Below are 21,347 nucleotides of genomic sequence, written 5' to 3' on the forward strand. Positions count from 1 at the left end.
TGTTTTTCCAATGTTTAAATAATCGTTTTTAGTTTATCTGATTCCAGCACAAAATGATAAACAAATGAATCAAATCTTATCAAATTCCTTGACAAAATAATTGATTTATTCATGCATTCTTTAAACATTTGTTTTCAGTTTGTCAGATTCCTGAACTCGATAATCGCCTGATTAATCAAACCCCGCGCCACACCTAGTTACCATAAAGTTAAGCGGCTAATCTTTGTCTGTTCCTTGTTGCTAATCCCCATTTAATGGTAGCTAACCAGGTACTAGCTAGCACAAGCAGACAAAGAATTCTTGCCTACTGCTAAGCTAAATTACAATTTAATCTTTTCTTGCTGTTGCTAACTCAAGCACATGGAAAACATTTGTAAAAATCTCCATTATTTACGTTTTAAGTGTGTGAAAATAGCTTAAAAAAACGTATCATAACGGGACAATGCTAACCGGCTAGCTAGCTTACGCCATACGTACTGAATACAAAGTTTAGCTGATAATCTTTGTCCCCTTTTTTTGCTAATCCTCATTTCATGGTGGCGAACATTTGAAACGGGTGTCGTAGCGCTAACCAAGCACCACCTAGCGAAGAAAACGTAGCATTCTTGCTGACTGCTAGGCTAAATTACATTTAAATCCCTTGTCCTATTGCTAACTCAAACATATGACAAATGCGTTAAAATGTAGTCCATTGTTTACGGCTTTAGTGTGTGAAAATAGCTTAAAAAACGTCTCATAACGGAAGAATGCTAACCGGCTAGCTAGCTTACGCCATACCTACTGAACATAAAGTTTAGCGGATATTCTGTTTCTCTTCTTTGTCACCAATCGTCATTTCATGGTGGCGAACAAGTCTAGTAGCTCTAACCAAGCACTACCTAGTGCAAGAAAATGTAGCATTCTTGCTAACCGCTAGGCTAAATAACATATTAATCCGTCCTTCTATTGCTAACTCGAACACATGGAAAATATGTTAAAATGTCCATTGTTTACGGCTCTAGTGTGTGAAAATAGCTTTAAAAACGTCTGGTAATGTTAATTGCCAAGCTAGCTTACGTCAAAACTAGTAAACATAAAGTTTAGCGGCTAATATTTGTCGCTAATCCTCATTTTATGTTGACAAACAGGCTACATTTAATACAAGTTTTGCAGGGCGAGTTAAGCACTAGCTAGCGCAAGAGGAGGGAAAATGAATGTACTGTGACTCACCAATAAGTACATTACTGTGTGTGCCAGCTAGAAGGAGCCTGATTTGAAAAAATGGCCGCCATCCTGTTTAATTTCGATAATGGCTCCAGGGGTCCTTGCGACAATCTATCAAGGTGTTGGCAGATATTTTTTTTCAAGCTTCTATTCTGATTGAATTTTTTTTCTTTAATGGGGTCCTGTTATTTATTTCCACCAAAGGCCAATAAAAAGTGTCCTTTAACTGAATGCTTTTTCTGCCTCTTACGGGTTTATGATATATAGCTGTCCTTAAAGATGCCCGAAGAAAAAGATACTTTGGTTTCAATTTATTTTCTTTCTTTTGTCCAGATCGACTTGGAGCCGGAGGGGAAAGTCTACGTTGTCATTGATCTTTCTGGATCTTCCACTGAGGGTAAGACTCAAAAGAGCATATTTGTGTCTTGTGTGGTGGCTTTGTTTTCCTTTCTTGCCACTCAACAGAACATCCCTGGGATCCATTATCCCCAGTCGCGTAATGGTGTGAGCGGGGCACCCTCTAAGCACACTTTTGTCAGCCCCAGCTTCTCTTCTTTGCCGTTCTGTCCACCAAAAAGCGAACTGCACTCGTTCGTCCACAATCCATTATCCCTAATCCCTTTCTGCGAGCGTTGACCGGCATTTGTCTGTAGGCGTGTCGTTTGGCCTGCTTAAAATGAAATTTGCGGTTGTAGCCAAAATCCGTTATCCTGCGTCGACTATTGCTGAGACTAGGGGCAGACGGAGGACTTTTTTTGTCAATTTGGGCTGCTGAAGCAGGCATGCCATTGTGGTTTGTCAAAAACCAACTGCAATTTTTAAACACAATCCATTATCTCCAGTCGACTACTGCTGAGTGCAAGGGATTAGAGGGAAAACTTGTGAAGTGCGTGGCAGCTTTTCCCCCCGTTCTGTACACCTGAACTAAACAGCACCGATGCATCCGCGCGATCCATTATCCTGGTCGATTATTGCTGAAATCAGGGCCAGGCCAAACGCATTTTATTCCAGTTTGGGCTGCTGAAGCGAACGCGTCACTGTTTTGGCCACAATCTCTTATCCCCGGTCGATTTTACAAACATACTCGTATCGAAATACTTCAAGATACTTCTGAAGAAATACTACAGAAATACCACTACAGTAACACTATAATACATAAAGACTACTACATAAATATTACGACGGAAATACTACAACAATACTTCTACAGCTATATTTCGACAGAAATACTACTAAATACAACAAAACTAAATATGAAATTTAATGCTTAAAAACAGGGACCTAACATATTATTTTGTCTTCATTCAGATAAGAAAAAATACTTTAGAAACACTAAAAAAATACTACTACATTAATACTACAAAAATACTATTACAGAAATATTACAAATGGAAAAACTACAAAATAAGACTACAGTAATATTAAAGATACTAAAGAAATACTGCAAATATACTAGTACTTCAAAATATTTGTCCAGAAATACTACAAAACTACCACTATAGGAACACTATAATACAAAATTACTGCTGCATGAATATTACGACGGAAATCCTACAACATTACTTCTACAGAGCTATTACGGCAGAAATACTACTAAATACTACAAAACTGAATATGACATTTAGTATTTAAAATATATTAGTTTGTCTTTATTCTGTTAAATATACTTTATAAATACTACTACATTAATCATATGATAGAAAGATACTATTACAGAAATATTACAAAAAAAATACTTCAAAAAAGACTTCAGCAGTATTAAAAATACTAAAGAAATAATACAAATATACTAGTATAGAAATACTTCCAAATGCTTCTACAGAAATACGACAAAACTACCATTACAGTAACACTATAATACAAAAATACTGCTACATAAGTATTACGACGGATATACTACAGAAATACTTCTGCTGAAATAGTACGACAGAAATACTACAAAATACAACTACAGTAATGCTACAAAATGGTACTGATCTACACATATTCTACTGTGGAAATACCACAAAAGTACAACTGTTAAATTACTACAAAAATAAAATGACAGTAATACTATTACGATACTACACATGACTACAGATTTACTAGAAAAATAAAACTACAGTAATTCTACAGGAATACTACAAAATTATGACTACGGAAACACTGTAAAAATGCAACTACAGTTATACTAAAGATATATTACAAGAATTATACTATATAAAATTGTCACGAAACAGAACGGGACTGTCTCGAAACGGGTCGGGAAGCAGGAAGTAGGAACTCGTTTGCGTAGACGATCTGTCACTTTAATTGAGAAAGAAAAGTTGTCCAACACACAAAAGGACCAAAAACAAAACAAAGCAGGCTCAAATGCAGGCAAAACTACAGACTAGGCATTTAACGGGATTAAACAGAATTTGCAGGAATCTCTCAGAATGTTACACCGAAGCACAAGAATAAACAGGTATCGAACAGGCATGAACAGGTTTTCAACAGGGGTAAACAACGATCTGGCTAAGGGCATTTCCAAAAGGCAGGTTTAAGTACCCATAGGAGTAATCAGGAAATGCAGGTCAGCCGGTGTCAAGGGGCGGGGCCAGCTGGGTGCCATGACAAAATACAACAAAAATACTAGGAATGAAATGGACTCAACCATTTCAAGGCAGTGGATTTTTTTTTTTTTTTTTTTTTTTAATCGAGTATTTTTCATCATATTCGAGCATATCCTGTCATGTATTAAGGAAAAGCAAGTTTTAAAAATGTTATAATTTCAAAAACGGGCTAGTGACGCCTATGATCAGGCATAAACAGGAGCGTTTCCTCAAAAGGCGAGCTGGGCTTTCTATTCTCCCCCTCCTGATAAAAGAGGCCTTTCCACCTGCGCCGGTGCCCCCGCCCCTCCCAGAATATAAATAGACGTACGGATGCAGGTGGGCGGGGAAGTGTGAGCGTCGCCGTGGAGACGGGACAGGAGAAAGGGGGAAGCGTCTCGAAATAGAAGGAGAGATTGAGCTGGGGATTACGCAAACGCGCATAATCTAAGAGACGACGGCATCTCTGGCCGTGACCTCGCTGCCCCTCGGCCGCGCCCACTCTTGAACTCCCTGCTAGAGTTCATCGGGCTGGGTCTCCGCCTACTTTTCGCCAACTTTCGTTTTTTACGAATAATCTGACGTAATCCGCACTCCTCTTCCTCTTTCTTTATCATTACAGCGTACTTGTCAACCTCAGCCTATTCCTCCACTTACCAATGACTACGATTCCCCTTATTTAGCGATGATAAATCTTACAAATGCAATGCCGCACCTATTTACTCACAGAAAATATATAAATACCACGACAATATTGGTAATCTACGACGAGGTTGCCATCTGCTACCAGTGACCGAGACGATCCGTTATCTAGCAAAAATTGGCCAGGTGGTCTAAAAAAAAAAAAAAAAAAAAAAAAAAAAAAAAAAAAAAAAAAAAATATGCATTTTTTATTCCTGTAAACAATTTGAAGTAATCAAAAAACTTTACTAGATATTTTTGTAGTCTTTACATAGTCATATTTTGGTAGTGTTTTTGGAGTATTTTTGTAGTCGTGTTACTCAATTATTGTATTACTGTAGTAGTATTTTTGTAGTAATTCTATTGTCTTTTGTACTATTTCTGTAGCAGTATTCTTTTTAGTATTATAAGTTCTAGTAATATTTTGTAGCATTTCTATGATAGTATTTTTTGTAATAGTCATGTTGAAGTATGTCTGAGTTTTTAATGTATTTCTATAGAGTTTTTTTTAGTATTTCTGTGTTTTAGTATTAATGTAGTAATATATTTGTATTATTTTCAGAATGAGTGCAAAATAATATATTATGTCACAGTTTTTAAGGACCTTTTTGTAGTAATTCTGTTGTATTTCTGTAGCAGCATTCTTTTTAGTATTTTTCTACTATAGTAAAGTTCTCGTAATATTTTGTAGCATTTCTATGATAGTATTTTTGTAGTATTTATATTGAAGTATGTGCTACTGTACAATTATTTTAATGTGTTTCTATAGAGGTTTTTTTTTAGTATTTCTGAATTGTAGTATTAATGTAGGAGTATATTTGTAGTATTTTCAGAATGAGCGCAAAATAATATATGAGGTCCCTGTTTTTTTGAGTATTTCTGTAGCAGTATTATTTTTAGTATTTCTGTATTATAGTAAAGTTTGAGGAGAATTTTGTAGTATTTTCCCTGATAGTATTTTTTGTAATATTTCTGTTTACGTTCTTCTCTATTATTGTACTACTGTACTGGTAGTTTTGTAGTATTTCCATAGTCTTTTTTATGATTTCTGTAGTATTTCCGTTGCAGTATTCTTTTTAATATTTCTGTATTATAGTAAAGATTTAGTCATGTTTTGTAGCATTTTCATGATAGTATTTTTTTGTAATATTTTGTTGAAGTCTTTCTGTATTATTCATACTACTGTAGTAGTATTTTCAATGTGTTTCTGTAGAGGTTTTTTTTTAGTATTTCTGTATTTTAGTATTAAAGTAGTATTATTTTTGTAGTATTTTCAGACTGAGCACAAAATAGTATATATGGTCCCTGTTTTTAAGGATTTTTTTTTTAGTAATTCTGTAGTATTTCTGTAGTTGCATTTTTACGGTACTTCTGTAGTAGTATTTTTTATAGACATGGAATAATAGGAACAAAGCCGACACCAAAGAAACCTCTACTTTATTTACTCATTGTATTATTAACTTATGATGATATTTTCACTGTTTTTGTTGCAATGCCGTATTTAAAGCCTGCTAGGCGGCTTGTGGACCACGGTCCTCAGTTTGCCTACCCTTGCTTTAGTGTGTCAAGAAGTCCAACTTTGTTGGCGATAAAAAGCGTCTTCCTCTGCATACGTAATAGGTTCATCAAGCTGTTTTACATACGCGTACAACTTGGACTGCAACGTTTTTAATGCACAGGCAGACACAGGCTGATAACCACAATGATAATGAACCAGTGTGTGATTCCTGTGCAGTCATGCCGGTTCCAAGTATTTTATTCGATTTTTAAATCCCAAATGATTATTGTGTTACGTCCCCACGGATTAGTGCCATACTTTGTCCGTCGCCACGACGATGGCTCTGTGCTGATGTTAAGCCTCATCAACCATTTTTTTTTTGTGTCTGAGTGTGTGCACGTCTCGGGACAGATGGATGATGTATTATGTAAAACAAAAGTGATCCCACTGATGGCCTGTTTAGCTTGTTTAGCCGTCTCCACCTGCTTGCCGGAGAGCTACAGGAAAACACGCGCACGCGAACTCACCACGCGTACAAGCCCGGTTTTTAGGACGCTTCTCCACAGCAAGTACAATTTTGTAAAGTGAGAAAATTACGTTAAGTTAAGTTAATTAAGTGTACCATATTTTTCCGACCAGGGAGCACTTAAAAAAAATAAAAAAAATTGTACAATAAATAAAATCAGAAATGCAAAATAATACAATAGAATGCTTCCACATATGGTAACCATTTCGGTACAAATCAAGGGACGCTATTGTATAAACTATAGTGTAAAGTTTTGGAGTTGTGTGTATGTGTTCGTATCTGAGGAATGTTTCGTACAGCCAATATTCACGCTGATTGGCCAGCACCTCTTGACTTGAGATGTCCAATGCCGATTGGCCAATTCATTCATAGCGTCTACTGTGCTGTGACCGGACACCTGCTCTGCTTTCTTTTGCATCTTGCTGAGTAGACTTTGTGTCCCGCTCCTTTTGTCATACCGCCTAAAAGATGCATATTTTTGTGTCTGTCTCCAACTATCTTTCTCTCTCTCTCTCTCTTTCTTTCTTTCTATTTCTATTATATATATATATATATATATATATATATATATATATATATATATATATATATACACATATATATATATATATAGTGTATATACACAAAAATTAACAAAAAAATAAAGTATTGACATTTTAGGCCCTACACAGATTGAAATTTGGTTAACCCTTGGGCTTGGGTTGGTAAGGTCTGACCTCTGTAGAACATATTGCGGAATAGTACAAAAATGACATAAAAATGCCTTAACTGAAACCAATGCCAATTTATGCCTTGTGCATGAATAAACTTCTGTCCGTTTTTAGGGACAGGCAAATAAGTCATGAATTAAAACAAGTTTATGTAAACATATCCCTGTTAACAAGCGGAGTGCCTCATGGCCTCTTCTCAAGTTTCTTTTATTTTCCTCTTTTGTGTTCGTCTTAGCCAGGGGTCTCCAATCTGGTGCCAGGCAGGCACTCAGGTGCCCCGTGATGGCAGCTGAGGTGCCCACGGACCTGATTTGCAAATACCCCACCAGTCCTCTTTCCTTACTCTGTCTTTCTCCCGTTTAATTTCTCCCTTATTACTTTACTCTTTCTCTTTTTTTCTCTTTCCTCTCTTTATTTTCCTATCTCTCTCTCTCTCTCTCTCTCTCTTATACTCTCTCCCTCTCTCCCTTTATTTATCTTTATTTTTCTCTTTCTCTTTCCTTTCTCCTTCTCCTACTTTTGTTCTCTTTTTGTCTTCCCCTCACTTTTGATTAGACTCTCGCTCTCTCTCTTTCTCCCTTTATGCCTATTTATTTAATTTTTCTTTCTCTTTCCCTCCCTCTCTCTCGCTTTCGCTCTTTCTCCCTTTATGCTTATTTATTTAATTTTTCTTTCTCTTTCTCCTCTTTCACTCCCTCTCTCTCACTGTCGCTCTTTCACTCTCTGACTTTGTCTTTCTTTGTGTCTCTTTCTTTCTCTCTTTTCTCTTTCTCTCGCTCTCTTTCTTTATCTCTCTATCTTTTTTTCTCCTTTTTACTTGCAATAATCAACTTGGTAATGACATAGTAGGGCGACTATACTCGACAATTTCTATAATCGGTTTCTATTATCCCTCTCGCACACGCTCAGTTTTTGTGTCCCCGGATATCTGGCCTGTAATTGAGCTCAGGAGGAAGTAAGCACATCTCGCCGCACCCGGGAGCGATGCGTTCGCAAGAGGGAGGCGAAGTAGGACGCGGCAACGCTCGGCACATGTAGGCGGAACGGAGGCGGTTCTCCCGTCTTAAGGTCGCCCTCCACAAAGCGTTGGTCTCCTCGGGGAAGCCGAGCAGCCGTCGAGCAGCCGCCGAGCTGCCTTCCAGCTCGCGAGGGGGAGTTTTTTTATTTTAACATGCCGTCCTGGCTTGTGCCGGCGCCCACTCCATGAGGTATAAATAGTGGCAGCCATGTGAGATTAACACTCCCCTGCTCTCCCATCTATTATCGGGCCTCTGCCTCTTAAGTGTGGACTCAATCCACCTCTCACCACGGCTATTTCAATAGTCGACTATAAAACAATAATCGGATACATTTTTATTTAATTTGAAGGGTTCGTACGGATGCTTGAAAATGCTTGGATTGTTGTGTCATATCAAGATGAGGCACCGGAGTCTGCTCCTCTGGCGCCAACTGCCTCGGACGCTGATTGGCTGCTTGTCTCTTTTTAAACCCCTGTCTTCCTGTCACCCGTTGTCAGTCCGTCTGCGAACCTTAGCTACGCTAGGCAAGCTTTCTGACCCTGACTCCCTCCTGTTCTGATTCCTGTTTGATTCCCGTCTCCGACCCATTTTCTGAACTTGACTACGTTTCTGCTCCCCGTCCCGGTCACGATCTGTTTTTTCCCGCTCTCGACACTGCCATCGCTATCGAAATATACGCGTATAAAATGCACAATGATATTGTTGCTGTCATGGTCTTTCTGGACACATTTCTAAATATTATCTATTGTTTTCTTTATTGATATTCACTATGTTTTGTGTACTGTTACCCAAATGCATGTTTGCTTAATTGTACTTGAATCTTACCGAGTCGAGTCGGACTCCGTTTTGTTCAACTGTCCGACGAACAATCTCTTTAAATGTTAGTGTGTCACCAAGGTACTGCCATAATATGCAAAGTCTTCTTTGCATATCTTGCGAGTAGTCTTTTCATTCGCCGTGTCCAGGCTAAAATTCTCCCAAACTTTAGAAGTTTTCATATGCATTCATAGTTTGAGGCTGTCATTTTTTTCTACTACCCCATAGGCGACTCTCAGCAGAAATTATAGTCATGTAAGATGCCTTACTCTGGAATGGAGTTCATTGTAGAGTATTTCTGTGGAATTCCAGAGGTGGGTAGTCACAAAGTACATTTACTCCGTTACATTTACTTGAGTAGTTTTGGGGAAATTTTGTACTTCTAGGAGTATTTTTAAATCCCTTTACTTTTACTTTTACTTGAGTAAATTTGTGAAGAAAAACTGTATTTTTACTCCGCTACATTAGGCAACATTACTTAATAAATCCCCTCCACGTAAGTACGCGTCTGTCTGTCTCCGCTAAGGCACACTCATTTGCCAGGCTTTACCATGTTAAACCAATCAAACATAGCAGCCTCATCACATGACTATATTCAACTTTAGCGGGGGGAATATTGTTGACGAATGAAAGCCCTTTGAGACTTTTTGTGATTTAGGGCTATACAAATAAAAATGACTTGACTTGACTTGAAAATGCCGCTTAGCAATACCGACTATGAAAACATAGACGAGGAGGAGCACCCCTGGCCTCACATCAAAAGCCGGTTCCCCTTAAAAAGGGTGCCAAACACCAGCTACAATATGAAATGTCTCCTTTGTTTGAGTGCACGGGCAAGCTCAGGGGTGTCAAACTCATTTTAACTTGGGGGCCACACGATAGAACAAACATTCAGTCGGGGGCCGGACTAGTAGATTAAAGAGAAAGAAAAAGAGAGATAAAGAAATAAGAGAAAGAGGGAGGGAAAAGGAGAGAGGGTGGGACAAAGAAAGAAAAAAAGGGAGTGAGGGAGAGAGCGTGAGAAACAAAAGAGATGAAAAGTCGTGAGAGAGGGGAAAAAGAAAGGGAGAGGAAGAAAGAAATCCAGAGAGAAATAGAAAGACAGAAGGAGAGAAAAGAGAAAAGAAAGCGCGAAGGGTAGGAAGAGAGAAAGAAAAGGAAAAAAGGATGTTACAGCAAAATAAGTTAAAAAGACACAGAGAGAGAAAGAAACAAAGAGCAACAAAAAAGAGAAAAAGAGAGACACAGAGAGTGAAAGAGAGAGAGAGAGAGAGAGAGAGAGAGAGAGAGAGAGATACAAATACAAATACAAATACAGGGTCTTTGTTCGAGGCACCTGGCTTTAGCAACATCAAGTTGACATATTTCAACCTGCAGCTTGTTTTTCTCTTGCGCTTCTCTGAGTGTTGTCTCGTGGGCCGGATTCAATCCCTTAGCGGGCCTGATTTGGCCCGCGGGCCGCCTGTTTGACACCTGTGGGCTAGCTCGATGGGGCTTTAAATGTGCTACTTGGTGCTACATCTTCTTAATTTATTGATTTGATTCATACTACTTACATTTTATTGTTTATTAGCAATTAAATTTACGTAGATTATTTCAAGCAACTTTCAAATTCTTATTTTTTGTTCATTGGATGGACCTTGATAATCTGATTGGTTGTTTTAAAAACAAAACAATAAATATGTTTCTACAGTTATTCAGTACTTAAGTCATTTTTTCACCAAGCACTTATTTACTTTTACTCAAGTATGTATTTGGATGACTACTTTTACTTCTACTTGAGTAATCGTATTCTGAAGTAAGAGTACTTTTTCTTGAGTAAAACTTTTGGCTACTCCAACTTCCTCTGAGTATTTCTATTATGGATTTTCCTCGAAAACATCAACTCATCGCCGCAGCCTTACCTCTACTTCAATCAAATGTTCAAAACTCCATACCTTTTCTCCGTGCAGCCTCGGGAGCCAACGACAATGAAGAGCGCGTCTTCCGAGAGAGAATCGGGCCCCGGCGACGGCAGGGAGCGGTGCGCCGACGCGTCCATCAAGTTAACGGACACAAGTTTATGGCCACCTACCTGCGGCAGCCCACCTACTGTTCGCACTGCCGGGATTTCATCTGGTACACACAAATATGCAACTCATACACACTTCATGTTGTGTGTTCCAATGAGATCACAGCGCTAATGGGCTCTCTCTGTGAATTCCCAGGGGAGTCCTGGGGAAGCAGGGCTATCAGTGTCAAGGTGAGTGTTTTTTATCGTAAAACACGCAAAAATTGCTTTACACTGTGCTTCACACTTACCCATTCACACACACACTCACACACCGATAGCAGCGTCAGCCATGCAAGGCAACTACCTGCTTATCGGGGACATTAGGGATTCATTGTCTTGCCCGAGGAGCTTCGACATATAACACGGAGGAGCCGGGAGTCGAACCTGCGACCTATTGATCCCAAGATGACTTGACTTGACTTTACCTCCTAATTCTGGATCAAGTGGCAGAGAAATACGCTTTTAAATATTCATTTTCTTATTTAATTTTATTTATAAACCAAACAATTTGTCAGTTTAAAAAACAACAACTTTAAAACAAGGTAAATAATATAAAAAAATCTTGCTGCGTTTGATAGATAATCATGCTCATTTTATCTTTATTTTTCTATATTTTAAACTCGCGTTACTTGGTCAGTAAAAAAAACAAAACTTTAAAATGATGATGATAAAATTATCAAAACTTTTTAATTCGGTCCTTTCCCTTCATTTTCCTCATGTTGAGGTTTTTGAGTTTTTCCTTGCCCTCCTGTAGGTTTTAGATCAGGGGATGGTGTCATAATAGTCTGTAGTCTGTAATAGTCTGTGGTCGGTGCAACCCTTTGAGACTGTATGATTAAGGGCATCACAAATAATGATGACTTGACTTGACTAGAGGTTTTTGAGTTTTTCCTTGCCCTCATGTAGGTTCTAGATCAGGTTATGGTGTCATAATAGTCTGTGGTTTGCAATAATCTGTGGTCTCTGCAGCCCTTTGGGACTCTTTGATTAAGGGCCAAACAAATAAACATGACTTGACTTGACGAATAAAAAACTTCTAATATTTTTTGGAAAACCACCAACATCAAAGACTTTGCCTCAAAGTCAAACTGCTCTACATAGCATGCAAATTCTCCACTCTGTAATGTTGAACGACACTAAAAAAGGAAAATTAAACGGTGACACAAACATCTGCAGAAATCAAGCAAATTGAATCGGACAAGATCACATCAATGACACAACCTAAGACACACGGATCCAAGACACGTCACGAAACGCCCAATTATTGGAGACGACCTCATGATCGATTGTTTTTTTTGTCAGTGTGCACGTGCGTGGTCCACAAGCGCTGCCACGAGCTCATCATCACTAAGTGCGCCGGCATGAAGAAGCAGGAGGACACCCCGGAGGAGGTGCGCCACCTTGTTTGGACTCCAAACATGTGTTCTCGATGCAAAGCACGAGCACGCCATCATGTGACCTCCCCTCTTTCCCCCACCCCCCGTCTCGTCGCCCCCTGCAGGTGGGCTCGCAACGCTTCAGCGTCAACATGCCGCACAAATTCAGCATCCACAACTACAAGGTGCCCACATTCTGCGACCACTGCGGTTCACTGCTGTGGGGGCTTCTCAGGCAAGGCCTGCAGTGTAAAGGTGAGTTCAGGTGTCACGTGGAAATGTCAGAGTTATCCCTTGCGTACAGTAGTCCCCCGGGATAAGACATTCGTCTGTTCTGAAGTGGGTATTGCAAACCTATGTGTTCCAAACCTCTGGTAACCCAGATAAAAATATTAAAACAAAGACTACTCACTGTCTTCATTCATGTATCGCAAAACATTGGATACAATGGGAATTGAGCCCGGGTCACTGCGGTGATAATACCGAACTCTAACCACTAGACCAGCAGTGGTATAGATTGGTGATTAGTGACTAGTGTGCTGTGAGAGATTGTCAGGTGTGCCGTGAGAAATTGTCCAATGTCACTTTTTAAAATGTAAAATTTTATAAAGCATTTATGAATCATTTTCTGAAAATATTATGTCATTGTCAACTGTTTGTGCTGTAAAAACTGGGGGTATTATAAATTATAATGTAATTAAACATACTGTTCAGTGTCATTTTTTAACATTTTTGGTTAGTAGTGTGCCGCAAATTTTTTCTAATGTAAAAAAACGTGCCCTGGCTCGAAATAGGTTGAAAAACACTGGTATGGATGACATACAAAAAGGCATCCGATTGTATTTAATTATCACACGATTTTTAGTGTCCAGTTTATTTTTTCTTTTCAATCAAGTTGCAACAAAATAAGTGATGACAGGTTAAAGCCCACTCCTTGTAAAAGCCCTGTCTCCAGAATAACTTTAGATGCTTCTTCTATCTGTTATATAAGCAAATTATCATGTCAGAATAGCCTCTTTCAGTCTCCATAGTTTGTATTCTTCATTGTGCTTTATAGCACTCGTTTTCAGTTGCATGACACAATACAGTGACATCTAATGGTCAAGTAATGCACTGTCCCATTGGAAAAAAAAATCCCAATTTTTTTGATTGGTTACAGACATGCTAAAGGGTAGCAATTTGTGTGCCTCCTTATTTCTTGATGATCGTGACTTTCGTTTCCATGGTTATCATGATTTTGCTTCTCCCTTTAGCATCACTGCTAGGCTTTTAACCCATAGCAAATTCATATGATTCAAAAAATATAATATTGTATCTCACTAACTTGCCAAGGTCTTGAAATCTTGAACTAAACAAAAAGAGAGAAAAGCATTATTGGAGGTAGTTCAACCAATTGCTTGTTGACATTTTGCAAACCAATTGCAGTCCAGAATATGGTTTGCTGTCGACCAATAGCAGACGGGTATCCTAAAAGCTGTTGCAAACCATCAACAATGCTATGCTTGAGGGTGTTTAGCAAAAATTGGACTATCGGCTTGTTGTGTGTCTTCTGATCAATGGTGCTCACATTGAACGGGAAAATTTGAGATTGCAAGATGTGTGAATTTACCACTTGTGTTTTTATATCCTTAATAGTTTCTGAGATATTCAATATCAAAATGTGCCCGAGCCTTTCGGAACACCCTGTATTCTAAACACGCTCCTTTTGTTTTTCTGTGCAGTGTGTAAGATGAACGTGCACAGGCGCTGCGAGAAAAACGTGGCCCCCAACTGTGGCGTGGACGCCCGAGGTATCGCCAAGGTCCTGTCCGACCTAGGGGTCACCCCCGACAAGATCTCCAACACGGCTCAGCGTCGCAGGAAGGTAAAACTTGAGAACGCGTCAATTCTGGATATGACATTTGATGGTCACATTAACATGGAGTCCTGTTTTTTCCCTTGTTCTTGCTTTGGCAGTTGACGCCCGGGCATGACGCTCCTCAATCTCCTCCGGAGCTTTCGCAGACGGAGAACAGCTTGAGCCAGCCAGCTGTCCCCACCTCGCCTTCCCAGCAGGGTAAATTCCAAAGAACACCTCTTTGATTCCTCCAATCAACTAATACAAGCTTTTGGCGTACCCTAGTGGCTCCCTGGCGCCGTTTCAAAAATGTTTGATCATGGAAAATGGTATAGTTTCGGTAGGGTTAACATGACACAAACATTCTTAACATTTTCAAAGAATATACCGTATTTTCCGCATTACAAGGCGCACCTAAAAGTCGTAATTTTTTTCAAAAGCTGACCATGCGCCTTATAATACAGTGCGCCTTATATATGGCTCAATATTAAATCGCAAGGTCTCGCAACTTACGCAACAGCCGCCGACTCGATTTCCCCCCGAACGTGGAGTAGTCCGCGGTGTATGCTGGGATTTATATACCGGCGTTTCATTGGCTAACCAATGTGTCAATCATCATTTGAATCGATCGCTATTAGCTAAAGTTATTCAGAGCCTCGGATCGGCTAGAGGGCCGAAACAAACCCTGCAATTGGCCGAAAAAGATGTGTCAATCATCAGTTAATTCGATCGCTATTGGCTGAAGTTATTCGGAGCCTCGGATAGGCTAGAGGGCCAAAACAAACCCTGCAATTGGCCGAAAAAGATGTGTCAATCATCAGTTAAATCGATCGCTATTGGCTGAAGTTATTCTGAGCCTCGGATTGGCTAGAGGGCCAAAACAAACCCTGCAATTGGCCGAAAAAGATGACTGAATAGCAAGCTTGCTAAACTACGCCATAAAGAAACATGTTTCATTAGTCTGTATTTGTAAATATTTTACTCTCCTGGATTTACTACACTCACGGTTGTAAGAAGACCATGGTTGCGTATCATTATTGAACGTGAGAACTTGAGCTATGCGGCTTTATATTTTCCCGGTATCTTTTTTTAGAACGATCTTGATGTTGCTGTGATGAGTTGAGTGAATTAAACTCAATTCCAAGTGTTTATTGTCATATGCACAGTAAAGTTGCAAGCGAAAAAGAAAATAGAAACTAAGGAATGGTTGGCATTTCTTGAATCCCAAGACTTTAACCTTCCGAATGATATTTGAAATGATGCATTTGAGTGACATCGTACGGACACCGCATCCGCACGAGTCTACGACACGTATTTGCTTCTTTGCAAGCTTTGGGAATGTTAAGGGGGTAATCAGTTTGACTGAATCATCTGACTGTTTTGTCGACGTTCCCATTGTAGCGCCTTATAATCAGGTGCGCCTTATCTATGGAAGATATAGGACCAAAAACTATTTTTGGGGGGTGCACCCTATAACCCGGTGCGCCCTATAGTGGAGAAAATACGGTAGATACATAACATATACACACATACACATTTATACTTATTCTAAAACATATATATTTTCTTGTACATATTTGGATACATATTCTATACATATATATGTATAAATATATATATATATATATATATATATATATATATATATATATACACACAGTGAAGAAAATAATATTTGAACACGCTGCTATTTTGCTATTTCTCCCACTTAGAAATCATGGAGGCGTCTGAAATCTTCATCGTAGGTGCATGTCCGCTATGAGAGAGATAAACTAAGAAGGAAAATCCAGAAATCACTATGGATGATTTTTTAACAATGTATTTGTGTGATATAGCTGCCAATGAGTATTTGAAAACCTGTGTATCATCTAGAATTCTGACCCCGAAAGACCTCTTTGTCTGCCCATTAGAAGTCCACCCACACCCCATGACCTGTTTGAGGTGGTTAGCTCCATAAAGACCCCTGTCCACCCCATACAATCAGTAAGACTTGAACTTGTAACATGGTGAATACCAAAGAGCTGTCCGAAGACACCAGAAACAAAATTGTACACTTCCACAAGGCTGGAAAGGGCTACTCACCAATTGCTAAGCAGCTTGGTGAAAAGAGGTCCACTGTTGAAGCAATCATCAGAAAATGGAAGAAGCTAAACATGATGGTCAATCTCAATCGAAGTGGAGACTCATGCAAGATATCACCTGGTGGGGTCTCAATGATTCTAAGAAAGGTGAGGAATCAGCCCGGAGGTCTAAGACTGGAGTTTGTGGATGACCTGAAAAGAACTGGGATCACCGTCCCCAAGGTTACTGTAGGTAATACACTAAGACGCCATGGTTTGAAATCATGCATGGCACGAAAGGTTCCCCTGCCTAAACCAGCACATGTCAAGGCCTGTCTTATATTTGCATATGACCATTTGGATTATACAGAAGAGTCATGGGAGAAAGTTTTGTGGTCGGATGAGACCAAAATGGAACCTTTTGGTCATATTTCCACTAAGCGTGTTTGGAGGAAGAAGAATGAAGAGTACAATCCGAAGAACATCATCCCTACTGTGAAGCATGAGGGTGGTAGCATCATGCTTTGGGGGTGTTTTTCTGCACATGGGACAGGACGAGTGCACTGCATTATAGAGAGGATGTCTGGGGGCTGTGTATTGTGAGATTTTGCGGAACAACCTCCTTCCCTCAGTTGGAGTATTGAAGATGGGTCATGGCTGGGTCTTCCAACACGACAATGACCCGAAACACACAGCCAAGAAAACCAAGGAGTGGCTCCGTAAGAAGCATATAAATGTTCTAGTATTGCCCAGCCAGTCTCCAGACCTGAACCCGATCGAAAATCTTTGGAGGAAGCTCAGACTCTGTGTTTCTCAGCGACAGCACAGGAGGAGTGGGCCCAGATCCCTCTTGCTGTGAGTGCAAACCTGGTGAAAGACTACAGGAAATGTTTGACCTCTGTAATAGCAAACAAAGGGTACTGTACCAAATATTAACATTCTTTTTCTCAGGTGTTCTTATCCGCAGCCATATCACATAATTAAATCGTTAAAAAAATCATGCATTGTAATTTCGGGATTTTTCTTTTTAGTTTATCTCTTCCATGATGAAAATATCAGACCCCTCCATGATTTCTAAGTGGGAGATAGCAAAATAGCAGAGTGTTCGAATAATGATTTTCTTCACTGTATAAACAAACACTTGACATCCTAGACATGGGTTGGTCTTTGATGTCCAATTAATTAAAATGATTGGGCAGCCAAGAAGCAAGAAGGTTGTACGGCACACCAAAGAGCAAACTTGAAGAATTCTAACGCGCCGCCCACTGCCATTTGCTCATTGCGGTTATTCATCATCGCCTCACACCTTTCAAGAAAAGTTTGTTATGTTCTGCAGCGTTCCAAGCCGGTGTTCTGACCAAAAAAAAGTATTCCTTTTGTTTTCACAATGCCTGTTTTCAAGACGGCTCATGAATCAAATTGTGTCCAGACTTGGCCGAGTTGGAACGTCTGCAAAACGCTTTGTCACTGGACCAACCGGGAGCGCAGCACTCTACTTCGTCCTCCTCGTCCTCCTCCGCCACGTCCACCACCTCGTTGTCCACCGCCTCCTCGTCCGGCGCCCGGGAGAACGGGCAGAGCCAGAGAAGAACCCTCAAAGACTTTAATTTAATCAAGGTTCTCGGCAAAGGCAGCTTTGGCAAGGTTGGTTTTTGTTTTTCCCTTTTTGACACGAACTGGAGCGGCCAAGTCATAGTCTGGATTCAAAGCCAATTGAGACGCCTTAAACGGGCAGTTCATGCTAGAAAACCCTCCACTATGGCAGATTTAGAACCATTTTGCAAAGAAGGGTGGGCCAAAATTCCTCCAGAGCGTTGTGAAAGACTCATTACCAATGATCAAAAACCTTTGATTTCTGTTATCGCTGCCAAACGTGGCCCAACTTACTATTAGGTTCAGGGGGCAATTACATTTTCACTTAAAAACAGGTCTTGATTTTTTTCTGCCTTAGTAAATGGAATCAACATTTCAAAACTGTAGTTTATAGTTCCTTTTACGGTCTCTTTCTGATATCAAAATGTAGCTCAATGATCTAAAACCTGAGTGCAGGGTCCCTGCAGATCCTTTAAAAGTCTTGAAATCATTATTGTAAAAATAAGGCCTTAATTGGCATTAAAATGTCTTAAATCCCAATTTTAGTAAGTCTTAAAAATATGAACATATAAAGAAAATTTATATTTGTTTGAACTAGAACAATTTTGTTAAAAAGTCATTTTTCATGCATCATGATAAAAATGCTTAATGAATGTAGCAGAATTGGAATTAGTCGATATCTGCCAGTTTTGACTTAAGATCCATGATGAACAGTATTTATTGTTTTTTATGACTTAAACTGATAAAAATTTAAGAAGAACCCATTTGTTTAAATTGTCTCTAATTCGTGTGTTTTGGTTTGTTGTATTTGTGTCAAGTCATGTTTTTTTGTGACGCCCTTAATCACTAAGAGTCTCAAAGTGCTGTACAGACTACAGATTATTGCAAACCACAGACTATTATTGAACCATCCCCTGATCTAAAACCTACCTGAGGGCAAATAATACAAATATATTGTCAACATGAAATATAGGTTATTCATATGCTATAGAATAGAAGTGTGTTTTAAGCCTAGTTTTAAACAGTTCCACGGAGGTTGCAGACCGAATCTCAGGGGGAAGAGAATTCCACCGGACCAGGGCCCGAATGGAGAATGCTCTCGAACCTGCGTATCTCTTCTTGGCTCTTGGGATCACTCGTAGACCAGCATTTTCATTTGTTTCAGTTATTTCGTTGACTTGGTCTTAAATTTGATTTTAAAAAGGGATTTAAAAAGTCTTAAAAAGTCTTAAATGTAACTTGCCTTAATCTGTAAGAACCCTGGAGTGATGCATACACAAAAAACACAGAAACCAGGAGGGGGGCAAATACTATCTCACGGCACTGTATATGTCCTCAGTTTCTACATTCATAAAGAACTCTTAGATGTCCAAGAAATCTTCAAAGTTTATATCCCCCACCCCGGTTTCAGGTGATGCTAGCCGAACTGAAGGGGACGGAGGAGGTCTACGCCGTCAAGGTCCTGAAGAAGGACGTGATCCTCCAAGATGACGACGTGGACTGCACTATGACGGAGAAGCGCATCCTCGCTCTGGCCCGCCGACATCCTTACCTCACCCAACTCTACTGCTGCTTCCAGACACGAGTAGGTCCCACTTCCAAACAGGACCAGGAAGATATGGTCTTGAAATCGAATCCATATTGGAAAAAAAACATCATTTAGGAAGGCTTGAATAGACTATTACAATCTTGAAACACAGATGTATCTAAACCCACTTGAATGAAAAAACGATCAAAGATAGTCTACCTAGACGCAATTGATTGACAAAAAACGAATCTAGAAAGTCTGAAATTGAACTCCTGGCACTTTTGGGGTGAAAGTCTTGTTCAACGGAACCTCCAGATCAAATCTAGAGACACGTGGAAAAAAAAATCTACAATATTCTTGAAACACAAACATCGACCCACCTAAAACCCAAACGATCCAAGATAGATGTTTTCTCAAAACATTTGACTAAAACCAGGGTCGGCAACCTCGCCTTAGGGGCTGCATGCGGCTCTTTAGCGCAAGTGAGGGCTCCCGGGCACTTTTCCAAAAATGTTTACAAATGAAAAGATAGGGGAAGAAAAATGCCGTAAAAATGTGTGAAATAAGTATTAGATTTCGACGAGGAGCTGGTACAAGTTCAAGAGGAACAAGCTAAACTCCGGTGTGCCGCTCCTCCGCTATCTTCTCTGTGTTCGAAGACCTGCACGGCCCAAGCAAAGCCACCCTAGCCAGCCTAGTGGCTGTTTTCTTAAAATCTGCCATGGATGCCTAAAGGTGGAAAGAAGTTGTTGAAAAAACAAAAAGCGTAATGTGGAAAGAGTTTTCCATGGAAAACATGCTGTTGGATGTAGGGATTTTTCCAGCTTTGAGTTTGCAAATCGTTAGGATTGAAACAAATGACTCTTTACTGCATTCAGTAAACAAATTTGCCTCTAGGTGTTTCTTGTGCTCCACCATAAATCTTTTTTTTTATGAAGGATGCTAAAATTTCCTACACTGATAAAAAAAAAATCACGTTATTACTTTGAGCTCTTTGAGTTCTGATATGAATTACTAAACCCAGTAAATTGGAATCAATGAACCAGGACGTTTCAAATAGCACACAAAATTTATTAACACAGAGAAACAATGATAGAAAAAAAGCAGGGGGGGAGGGGGATTAAGGCGCCGATGATTATGGGAGTTTTTGACCGCTTAAAGTCTGGAAATTACGAGCACCAAAGAATGTTTCCGCTATATTGCTAGTCGATTTGGGGGGATCCTCTTGTACAGAAAAAAACGCCAGCAAACATGGAGTTAAATCTAATGCTGTCCCCTTATTTGCATTGCGAAGCAATTTAGTCTTGGGCTCCGGATGGTCGCAACGTATGGCCCACGTGCCACAGAGCAGGCCCGCGCGGCTGCGCCATGTGGCCGATGTGTAATGATGAGTCAGTCAGGTAGGAGAGAAAGAGATCGAGCTATCGATCAGCGACTCTTTTTGCATGGACCAGGGACGCTTGACCAGATCATGCCTCTTTGTGCGTGGTCTCAGAAATCTGAGACCACCAGGATTGGATGACGGTGTTTGAAGTTGCTAAACTTGTTAGAAAGCCAAAGAAGTGAGAAATCTGCGTAATGTTCTGTACTTGGGAATGTCCTTCCAATCGACATAATTACGTACGATGAGAACATTATTTTCTCAATACGTTGCCTTGGATGTTTTCATTAGATTCAAAGCTTCATGTTATCAGATTTCACTATGATACATGGTGAATTGGTACATTCGGGAACTGTCCAAAAGGGGATAGCGTTGTTCCATCCATTCCAATGTAAATTATTTGAAACAAAGAAGGTGGAAGTAATTTTTGTGCTGGGCTTATTTGCTCTACATGGATGTGAGAGAAATAGTGAGATTGCATCACTTCTGGAGA

The 21,347-nt window shown here is 39.7% G+C and overlaps 1 protein-coding gene across 1 annotated transcript in view; it reads left to right on the plus strand.

The window, feature by feature from the left end:
• prkcea (protein kinase C, epsilon a) overlaps nt 1–21,347 on the plus strand; it is a 56,154-nt gene that overhangs the window by 21,401 nt on the left and 13,406 nt on the right. Inside the window, exons 2-10 of the mRNA XM_088324209.1 lie at nt 1,537–1,600; nt 10,979–11,144; nt 11,234–11,268; nt 12,382–12,470; nt 12,581–12,710; nt 14,177–14,319; nt 14,412–14,511; nt 17,782–17,996; nt 19,357–19,530. Coding sequence (XP_088180335.1) covers nt 1,537–1,600; nt 10,979–11,144; nt 11,234–11,268; nt 12,382–12,470; nt 12,581–12,710; nt 14,177–14,319; nt 14,412–14,511; nt 17,782–17,996; nt 19,357–19,530 — 1,116 coding nt within the window. The remainder of the gene's footprint in view (nt 1–1,536; nt 1,601–10,978; nt 11,145–11,233; nt 11,269–12,381; nt 12,471–12,580; nt 12,711–14,176; nt 14,320–14,411; nt 14,512–17,781; nt 17,997–19,356; nt 19,531–21,347) is intronic.

The sequence above is a fragment of the Urocampus carinirostris genome, chromosome 19 (genome assembly GCF_059441175.1).
Source record: "Urocampus carinirostris isolate Australia breed hairy pipefish chromosome 19, RoL_Ucar_1.0, whole genome shotgun sequence".
Taxonomy (NCBI): domain Eukaryota; kingdom Metazoa; phylum Chordata; class Actinopteri; order Syngnathiformes; family Syngnathidae; genus Urocampus; species Urocampus carinirostris.